This window comes from Triticum aestivum, chromosome 1B (genome assembly GCF_018294505.1).
Source record: "Triticum aestivum cultivar Chinese Spring chromosome 1B, IWGSC CS RefSeq v2.1, whole genome shotgun sequence".
Taxonomy (NCBI): Eukaryota; Viridiplantae; Streptophyta; class Magnoliopsida; order Poales; family Poaceae; genus Triticum; species Triticum aestivum.
In genome coordinates, this window is record NC_057795.1 from 652,920,452 (window position 1) to 652,931,860 (window position 11,409).

Sequence of the window (11,409 nt, forward strand, 5' to 3'; positions counted from 1 at the left end):
ATCTAGATGTCGAGGTTGGAAAAAAAATATAAGGAGAAAAAAACCATAAAAAAAAGAATAAAAAATGAAACAAAGACTGAAACCGGATTAAAGTCCTCTTTGATTAACGGAAGTGACCAGTTAATTGAGAAACTATACCCAGAATAAGATCGACCGATAATGGTTGTTGTACAATTATAAATTTGAATCATGAGTTATTGTACGCAAAAACATGCAAATCACTTCTCTATTGCTACTTTAATTTCTTTCAGGTCGGATATCTATGGTGTTCATGGTAGTCTATATATACCATATAACTATCCATATATATGGTATTTTAGCTGTTCATATTTTTTATAAATTTGTTTAAAGCTAAGAAATTTGACTTAGCAGAAGACCAATATGCAATGTATTCTGAAATGGAGGGAGCATATCAGACGCTAGTTGTCTATCCTGTGTTGAGCAACCATCCATGAATTAGTTCAGCAAGTGGTGCTGCAAACTACACTTTAATTCCAGCACAGTGTTTCAGAGAACAATAAGTGTGCTAATTTCCCAACATAGATAGACAGAAAGATTACAATCGTGCATCAAGATGTGGAGGTCGGAGACTATTTAAGTTCCATTTCCCCCCAGAAAACACAGAAGTATATATAAAACATATAAATTAGGAGTTATCAAAGTTTATAAATCATCATGTGACCTAGAGTATGGTAAAAAATACACAAGCAAAGATACTTGCAAAATATGTGTATATACTCGAAGTATAGTGTATAAATAGGTCAAGCAACTAAGTTCTTTGTCACGTACGTACTCAGTTCACGTCTACAACAACTTACAAATATCAGTTATCACATTAGCCAGACTAGATAAAAATACCTCGATCAATATCTGTATCTGCATATACATTCAGATGGACGTAGATATATAGATGGATCATATCACGTATAGCCAGGGTGTGTTCAGTTGGGTATGAGCTTGAAGTGGGGCTTCTGCATTGACGGGGTTGGGTCGTAGGTGCCGTAGTCACTGGTCGTCATGTCCTTGAGCATCCGGGAGTGCACCAGCTGTGCCATAGCTTCGTCCCGGTGGACCTCTCCTTGCTGACCAGGAGACTCCTGATCTACTATGAAGCTCGGCCGCTGTCTCCCTGGAAACAGCAGAATCATCGATCAAATTAACCTTGTAAAAAACCTAAGAACCCGGAAAAAAAGTGCATCTGTTTTCTCATGACCCAGACCCACAGCACGCGTGGATCACCTAATTAAGCCGCAGCTTAACATCTTGTCCCCTTCAAATCTCTTGATGCATTTGTAACAGCAAGGAAGCAAAATACATGGCGTCGCCATGTGAGCTAGGAACTGCACTGCACTATACTACACTACATCACGACCCTATCTACCTGTGCACACGTAGATGCAAGGGTACGAAGCAGGAGGATATATACTAGATCAAGGACTTCTTAGATTCTTCGTCGAGAAGGAATTTCCTAGCTAGCTAGAACGAAGGACAAGACAGGCACACGATCGAACCTGCCAGGGAGGTGGAGAGCAGCAGGGCGAAGAAGGCGAGGGCGAAGAGGGAGGCGGATCTTCGGGGCATCCCCATCTCCGGGTTACTCACGCGATGCATGCGCTCTCCTCTCCCTCCCTCAATAACGCATGGAAGGCGTGAACCAGCGTCAGACGAGGTGAAGGTGAAGCAGGGGCCTCTTCCTCCCTTTGTTCCATCTAGAAAGCAGGATATATAACTGGGTAGTTAGGCAACCCCTTACGCGCGGCGCGACAAATAATGCGAATCCCACTCACTGCCTCTGAGCAAGCTCCAAAGGGATGATGGAGGAATTTCGATGTTTTCCATTTGTTTTGCCCGCGGCGAAAGTGGAGGGCCGGCAGGTTCCGTATGGAGTTTTCAGGGCGGTTGGTCACCGTGGTCTCTGGTCTCTTGCTCGTTTTCAGCTCTGATAGTGGTTACTAGTAGCAGGCAGTGACTGCTGTCTGACAAGTGTACCATGCCAAATGGCTTCTAATTTTGGTTAACAACTAGGTGTGTTCTGCACTGTTTTTCTTTCCTTTTTCTGGCGCTGCTTTGCCGCGTGTTTTAGGGGACTGGCTAAGCTAATTAAGTGGTCTCTGGCTCTGGCTAGTGCCACCGGTGGTTGCACGATTAAAAGCCGGTCGTATTTGCAGCACGGATTCCCGGGTTCAGAATCAGATACCGATCGGCTTTCATCCATCGACATGCACGTTGCTACTTGGGGTAACTCATCTTGGGGCTTGGGAGCATACCATGTGCTGAAAGCACGGCGCACCAAGTTTCTCCTCAGATCCAGCAAGCCCAGCATGCATCTCTTTCAGAAATCCACCACCATGACACACCCTAAATCGATCGTCTCTACACGCCCAAGCAGGCAATTCATCTTTGGCTCGCACGAAAGGTAAATCGATCCTTGACGCCGTTTCTCGCGCCAACATTTTTGTCGTGGCCGATGAACCGGGGAATCATACGAGATAAAAAGCAAGCCATTGACATGGTTCCAAGGAAAAGCAAACCACCATTGAGTGTTAGAAATGGCAAGTAGGCTGAGATGAGGGTAACAGCAGTGGGACAGTGTGCTGCATTGTTCAGGGCTAGACAATCGGCAGTGCTCAGGCATGTCCTCTCTCTGTCACCATGCTTTCAGTCGGTTAGCATATTCCATCACCATGCCAGAGGAATAGCTGAAAGGTAAACCCGTCGATCCGACGCTCCTCGGTCGCACACGCTCGCGTGACGCAAGGGGACTGCGAGACAAGGAGAATTTCAAAACCTGATTTGAGTGGAGATGATAGTGCTCCTGATGATGCCCAGCTAGAAAGTAGCAGGCAAGCACACTGTGGTCAGGAGACAGTACCAGTAGTGGAGCATAAAGCCGGAGCTCCACTACGAGCACACATACGCAAAGTATTTGATCAGATGCCGTCTTTACGGGCGAGCAGACCCTAATTAGACACACTGGTTGGCGACGGCAAAGCCATGGCCGTGCTTTTGCTTCTCCTTTAATTTGCTTTGCCATACCCTCCTCCTGTGATCCATTCATCTTTGTGTGTAGCTAAAGAGATGGTTGGGTGTGATCAGGAATCTGCGTGTGGGGCTGCGAGATTTGGACCTGACAGTTTTGGGGGCACTCAGTGGGCATCATGGGATCAAAGCTGCTTTTGTTCCTGTCTTGCCCATAGTGCGTTGGGGCAGACCAAGCACTGGTGGGCTACGATACATGCTTTAATCCTTGCGTGGTTGGGCGCAAAGAATGCCAGCGGCGAACATGAAAGATTAAAGGAACATTTGATTAGTACTAGTAACCAAAAAATCCATCAAAGCGTAGAAGGAGGTCATGACAATCAAGTCAGCAAAATAAGCACATTCATTATCAAGATAAACAAACCAACATACACTAGAAAAATTCTAGAAAACCACATCCAAATTCAAAATATTCAAATAATAAACCTGGAAGAGAGAAGAAAAGGGGTTTCTTTCTTGTCAAGTTGTCATAGAAGTTCATTCTGACCATATTTGCAGCATATCCATCGGAGGACCCAACACCTCTCGCAAAATATGTGTTGGATACAATTTTGATCATTTGCAAGAAATATATGTGTGGTTGCAGCATAAGGATTAAGACATATTATGAAGGAATTTCGTAAAATACAGCAAATGTTCTAGCAAAATGCATTGGCAAGTAAACATATATGTTTTTGGCGTCAATTGCAAAAGGGCGAGTGCAGTGCCCTTCAGTTTGCAAATATCACATAAAATTTACAATCCAATCAAATTTAGTATATACATTCACTTTACAGTTTACCAGCCGTAAGTTGGAAATAATTTATGGAAAACCAGTAAATGAATAAATCAGAAAAAAATAGTAACTCAGTTTGTACTACAAAGTTAAAAAATCTAAGAAAATGCTTAATATCAGAAATTAATTAACCAAGTTCTCCTATCATGCAAGTAATGTCCCTGCAAACCATGTAGTTTTAAGCCACAACTTTGAACCATGTAAACTATCACTAGTACAAAACGGGGTTTCGTGGTGGTTTTGGTACACAACCCTCAGGCGGTTTTGTCTACCGTCTCTATCAAACCGGAGCTACTAGTATTATTGGAGGTGGTTGAGAAACCAACAGGGGAAATACCCACCTCAACAGTCGGTTCTTGCCACAGAACCGAGACTAGGATGATTTACAATCTCAGTAGCCTCTGCTCGAAGAACCGATTAGAAAAGTTAGCGGTCATAGTCGGTTGCATGTATAAAACTGACAAGAATATTAATTAGTATTCTAGTCAGTCTCTCCTGCAAAATTGGTTGTAGTGATTAACCAAAACTCAGGCTCGTGAAGTTGATCCCAATAATATTAAGATAAGAGTACTATATTTTGCCTTTGTCAAGAAGGATAGCAACAATAAACCGGTTGTAGCTACATATGGTTTTAATATCTCTTAGTTAACTGATGTTACAGGCTCAAAATGCAGAAGTTTATTGCTGGCTGTATGCATCGATTGATGCAGTGGCAGAGAGTTTAAACCTCCTTTTAAAAAAAAAGTATCTCTTACCTTTTATTGAAGTGAAAAAGGATACAATGCGGCTCGTGGAGACTTTCTTTTGCTTTGTTTAACTTGACTGTAGTATGATTGTATGAAGCATCTGATGGCGCTGACATCCATTTCGGATTGAACATGCCAAACAGGTCCTCCTAAGGAACCATCAATTCACTCTGATTGTTGTGGAGGAAGCCCTCAAGTTTAATAAGCGCAATCAACGAGGCTTGCAGACTCTTAGGCCTTTTTTGAAATTGTCAATGTAATACTTGTGCAAGGAGGTACAAGCTTGTGGGTCATGTATCTCGTCTTATGTACAAGTGGTTTCACGGGCTTGTACGCCATGACTACGTCTTGTAGTAATAAGTCTTCTTTTTAAATGTTGGCAAGTGAGCTGCCAAATCCATTGATTAGTAAGAGTATTATAAGAACACCCTCAAAAAGGAATGCACCACATAGAGGTGAGTGCGAAAAATAAAGAAATAAAATATTGCTCGGTTTATTGAGGAAACCGTGCGGACACCTGAACAACACCTAGCTAGACTAGACCTGCATCACAATACATACAAAACGCCAGAAGGCCAACACACCCTATCGGACACTCGTGCGCCTTCACCGCTACCGAGTACACATCAAAAAACCATCGTATTAATATGGGCTGCCACAAGCATATCCGCAAACCTTGATGATACTGCAGAGGAACGATATGTCCAATAGAGCGAATCTAGATTGCCCCGATCCCATGAGTTTAGCAAACATAACTTGCCTGGCGCTCCCTGTACGTAGAGGGTCCTCTGATGTCGTCACGGAGATGTCACGCTAGCCGCTGCCGACCATCTTCATGAGCCCTAAGTCCCTCTGATGGAGCTTGACTCCAAGACGATGCCACCAAGAAGAAAGACGACATCGAGCAAAACCAATTGCGTCGTCATCGTCCGATCTGAGAGACCGTACGTATTTAGGGTTTTCTTCGAAGCATGTTTGGCAAGGGAGGGGAGGAATGCAACATCGATGCCTCCAATATGGGAATGGAGCCCGCAAGAGCCACCATCGATGAGTCGGCCGGAGTACAGCTTTAGCCGGAAGCCTCACTCGCCCAAACTCATGATTCGGACAGCCCATCCGGCCTACCACCTCCACGACAGGAAAGCACCATGCCACATCTATCCCATGCACATCCCAGAGATGGCACACCACAAGGATCCTCGCCGCAAGCCCATAGAAACACAGATTGGGCTCTGTCGCATGCGGATCTCACTCCTCTGCCTACCCCAGATTCTATGCAAAACTACTGCTTCAACCTAGTCGCTAGATCGATCGGTGTCACGCCGGCTGACCCAGGTCCAGGCAACCTCGCTATGGCCACCACGGGATCATCTCGGTGGGTTTTATGCGCAAGCCAACAAGTCGACATCCGTGGCAACACAGGACCGCTATGGCCTCCACACTGCATGCGGTAGTGCGCGCGCTCCTATACATGTCTGGCGCACCTCCAAGCACCTCTCAGCACCCGTGCCGCATGGGGACATGATACGTCTCCAACGTATATATAATTTTTGATTGTTCCATGCTATTATATTATCTGTTTTGAATGTTTAATGGGTTTTAATATGCTCTTTTATATTATTATTTGGGACTAACCTATTAACCGAAGTCCCAGTGCCAGTTTCTATTTTTTTGCCTATTTTATAGTTTTGCAGAAAAGGAATACCAAACGGAGTCCAAACGGAATGAAACCTTCGCGATGATCTTTCTTGGACCGAAACCAAACCAGAAGACTTGAGATGAAGTCGGACACGTAACGAGGAGGCCACGAGGCAGGAGGGCGCGCCCCCACCCTCGTGGGCCCCTCATAGCTCCACCAGGGGGAGCCACGAAACCACTTTTCCACCGCCGCAACCTTCTGTACCCATGAGATCCCATCTTGGGGCCTTTTCCGGTGATCCGCCGGATGGGGATTCGATCACGAATGGCTTCTACATAAACACCATTACCTCTCCGATGAAGCGTGAGTAATTTACCACAGACCTTCGGGTCCATAGTTATTAGCTAGATGGCTTCTTCTCTCTCTTTGATTCTCAATACAAAGTTCTCCTCGATGTTCTTGGAGATCTATTCGATGTAATACTCTTTTGCGGTGTGTTTGCCGAGATCCGATGAATTGTGGGTTTATGATCAAGATTATCTATGAATATTATTTGGTTCTTCTCTGAATTCTTATATGCATGATTTGATATCTTTATAAGTCTCTTCGAATTATCCATTTAGTTTGTCCTACTAGATTGATCTTTCTTGCCATGAGAGAAGTGCTTAGCTTTGGATTCAATCTTGCGGTGTCCTTTCCCAGTAACAGTAGGGGCAGCAAGGCACATATTGTATTGTTGCCATCGAGGATAACAAGGTTGGGTTTTCATCATATTAATTGCTTGAGTTAATTCCTATACACCATGTCATCTTGCTTAATGTGTTACTCCGTTCTTATGAACTTAATACTCTAGATGCATGATGGATAGCGGTCGATGTGTGGAGTAATAGTAGTAGATGCAGGCAGGAGTCAGTCTACTTGACACGGACGTGATGCCTATGTTCATGACCATTGCCTTAATTATGTGCTTTTTTATCAATTGCTCGGCAGTAATTTGTTCACCCATCGTAATACATGCTATCTCAAGAGAAGTCACTAGTGAAACCTATGGCCCCGGGGTCTCGTTTCCATATTATTGAATCTTGTTTACATCTTGCTAGTTTTCGATCTATTATTTTGCAATCTTTACTTTCCAATCTATACATCGAAAATACCAAAAATACATCTTGCAGGTATTCTGTGACTTGTGCGTCGTCTCCTAATGGATTGATACCTTGGTTCTCAAAAACAGAGAGAAATACTTACGCTAGTTTGCTGCATCACCCTTTCCTCTTCAAGGGAAAACCAACGCAAGTTTAATAGGTAGCAAGAAGGATTTCTGGCGCCGTTGCCGGGGAGATCTTCGTCAAGTCAAGCCATACCAAGTACCCATCATAAACTCTTCTCCCTTGCATTACATTATTCGTCATTCGCCTCTTGTTTTCCTCTCCCCCACTTCTAAAACAATTTTCGAAAACTTTTGCCTTTTCTTCGCCTTCTTCCCGTATGTCTTTTTGTTTGTGTTCCATGTGCCTTCTATTTGCTTGCATCTTTGCTTGCTAAAAATCTATTGATATGGATCCACTTAAAGTGTTCTACTTGGATCATCTTCGATCTATATGTGCTTGTGCTGAAACCCCAACTAGCTTAGTTGAGGGAAAATCTTTAGATGAGCATGCTCATTATGTGCGTCACCGTTTGTCCGAAAAAGGGAGACTCTTATGGGATCAAATAAACCGTTTGTTGTGTTATGCTTGGAATCTTTGTGAAATTTATGATTTTACTTGTTGCTCTAAGAACCCTAAAGAACACCTTCCCTACCTATGTGAGTTTAATGATAATGAAATCTTATCTTATTATGCAAAAGGTGTTTATAGTTACTATGATATCGAACAAATTGAAGAATTTGTTGCTTTTAAGTCTGCTTATGAAGTTGCTTCTTTGATTGAAAAGTATGATATTACTCTCTACGAATCTGAAAATTTTGACATACTTAAATACTGCTATGAAAATTATGCTCACAATGTCTATGTCAAAGAATTTATTGAAAGAATGGCCGTTGCTTTGGAAGAAAATAATGATATGCATGAATCTATAGATAATTATGATTCCGATGATTTGATTGAAATATCCCTTGATGAACATGATGCTTGCTATTCTTGTGGCCATGATGCCAATATTTATGAAGACAAATTTGCTATAGTTTCTTATGTTAAACATGAGATCATTGCCATTGCACCCATACTTGATAGTTCCTTTGATGAAAAGCATGACTGCAATGATGTTATTATAAATTCTCTTAATGTCAATTGTGTTAATGATTTGCAAAACCTAAAGCTTGGGGATGCTAGTTTTGCTATGACTACTATTTGTTGCAATCATCATGATTGGGGTGATTCTTTTTATGATCTTGAAAACTTCTTTAAGCCCCTTGATGAATATGAGATTGATAATAGAGTTTGCAATATTATTGAAAGTTGGTTTGGAAGAGTGCCAACTTTAGATAATGTTCAATCTTATGAAACTTTTGATAAAAGTGGGTTTGGAGAGGTCATGACTTTAGTTAATGTTGATCCCACTATTTTGGAAGAGTGTCAACTTTGCATGCATGTGGATCGTGTTAAGAATATGTTTTATGATAGCTATATTGTTGAATTTGCTTATGATCCTACATGTAATTATTATGAGAGAGGAAAATATGGTTGTAGAAATTTTCATGTTACTAAATTACCTCTCTTTATGTTGAGATTGCTATCATCTCTTTCTTCTTCCTTGCATATGCTAGTTTTTGCTTGCCTTGATAATTTGTTTTACTATAAGATGGCTATGCATAGGAACCATGTTAGTCTTAGATGTGTTTGTCACATGTTTTATGATGCTCTCTTTGTGCTTAAATTCTTCTCTTTTATGTGAGCATCATCAAAATCTCAATGCCTAGCTAGGGGCATTAAACGATAGTGCTTGTTGGGAGGCAACCCAATTTTATTTTTGTTCTTTACTTTTTGTTCCTGTTTAGTAATAAATAAGTCATCTATCCTCTGGTTAGATGTGGTTTTATATTTTAATTAGTGTTTGTGCCAAGTAGAACATTTGGGAAGACTTGGGTGAAGTCTTTGCGATCTTGCTTAAAAAACAGAAACTTTTGCGCTCACGAGAATAGCTGTAATGTTTTCCAGAACAGTGCTTTTAGGTTGATTCTTTTTGCAGAAGATTAATAGACAAATTCCTCATGTCCACCAATTTATGTCAGAATTTTTGGCGTTACAGAAGTATTCGAAAGTTATAGATTGCTACAGACTATTCTGTTTTTGACAGATTCTGTTTTTCGTGTGTTGTTTGCTTATTTTGATGAATCTATGAGTAGTATCGGGGGTATGAACCATAGAGAAGTTGGAATACAGTAGGTTTAACACAAATATAAATAAATAATGAGTTCATTACAGTAAATTAAAGTGGTGGTTTATTTTTCTTATACTAACGGAGCTCATGAGATTTTCTGTTGAAGTTTTGTGTTGTGAAGTTTTCAAGTTTTGGGTAAGGATTTGATGGACATTGGTATAAGGAGTGGCAAGAGACTAAGCTTGGAGATTCCCAAGGCACCCCAAGGTAAAATCCAAGGATAACCAAAAGCCTAAGCTTGTGGGTGCCCCGAAAGGCATCCCCTCTTTCGTCTTCGTCTATCGGTAACTTTACTTGAGGCTATATTTTTATTCACCACATGATATGTGTTTTGCTTGGAGCGTCTTGTATGATTTGAGTCTTTTCTTTTTAGTTTACCACAATCATACTTTATGTACACACCTTTTGGGAGACACACACATGAATCGTGATTTATTAAAATACTCTATGTGCTTCACTTATATCTTTTGAGCTAGATAATATTGCTCTAGTACTTCACTTACAACTTTTTAGAGCACGGTGGTGGCTTTATTTTATAGAAATTGTTGATCTTTCATGCTTCACTTATATTATTTTGAGAGTCTTTTACAACAGCATGGTAATTTTATTTGGTTATAAAATTAGTCCTAATATGATGGGCATCCAAGATGGGTATAATAAAAAATTTCATATAAAGTGCATTGAATACTATGAGAAGTTTGATTCTTTATGATTGTTTTGAGATATGAACATGGTGATATTAGAGTCATGCTAGTGGAGTAGTTGTGAATTTGAGAGATAGTTGTGTTAAAGTTTGTGATTCCCGTAGCATGCACGTATGGTGAACCGTTATGTGATGAAGTTGGAGCATGATTTAATTTTTGATTGTCTTCCTTATGAGTGGCGGTCGGGGATGAGAGATGGTATTTTCCTACCAATCTATCCCCCTAGGAGCATGCGCGTAGTACTTCATTTGGATTAACTAATAAATTTTTGCAATAAGTATGTGAGTTCTTTATGACTAATGTTGAATCCATGGATTATACGCACTCTCACCCTTTCCCCATTGCTAGCCTCTCTAGTAACACGCAACTTTCGCCGGTACCATACACCCACCATATACCTTCCTAAAAACAGCCACCATACCTACCTATTATGGCATTTTCGTAGTCATTCCGAGATATATTTCCATGCAACTTTCCACCATTACGTTTATTATGACATGCTCCTTCATTGTCATATTGCATTGCATGATCATGTAGTTGACATCGTATTTGTGGCAAAACCATCGTTCATAATTTTTCATACATGTCACTCTTGATTCATTGCACATCCCGGTACACCACCGGAGGACTTCACATAGAGCCATATTTTGATCTAAGTATCGAGTTGTAATTCTTGAGTTGTAAGTAAATAAAAGTGTGATGATCTTCATTATTAGAGCATTGTCCCAGTGAGGAAAGGATGATGGAGACTATGATTCCCCCACAAGTCGGGATGAGACTCCGGATGAAAAAATATATAAAAAAAGAGTCCATAAAAAAGAGAAAAGGTCCAAATAAAAAAATAAAAAAATGAGAGAAAAGAGAGAAGAGACAATGCTACTATCCTTTTTCCACACTTGTGCTTCAAAGTAGCACCATGATCTTCATGATAGAGAGTCTCCTATGTTGTCACTTTCATATACTAGTGGGAATTTTTCATTATAGAACTTGGCTTGTATATTCCAATTATGGGCTTCCTCAAATTGCCCTACGTCTTCGTGAGCAAGCAAGTTGGATGCACACCCACTTGGTTTGTTTTTGAGCTTTCATACACTTATAGATCTAGTGCATCCGTTGCATGGCAATCCC

General features: G+C 41.1%; 1 protein-coding gene across 1 annotated transcript; it reads right to left on the reverse strand.

Moving 5' to 3' along the window:
- Positions 1-746: 746 nt before the first annotated feature.
- LOC123145618 (protein CASPARIAN STRIP INTEGRITY FACTOR 1) lies at positions 747-1,854 on the reverse strand. Its single transcript, XM_044565085.1, has 3 exons — positions 1,788-1,854; positions 1,512-1,709; positions 747-1,129 (listed from the first exon to the last, which is right to left on the reverse strand). Exons 1-3 carry the CDS (start codon positions 1,837-1,839, stop codon positions 942-944), a joined length of 438 nt encoding a protein of 145 aa, XP_044421020.1. The 5' UTR covers positions 1,840-1,854; the 3' UTR covers positions 747-941.
- Between the last annotated feature and the right edge of the window lie 9,555 nt (positions 1,855-11,409).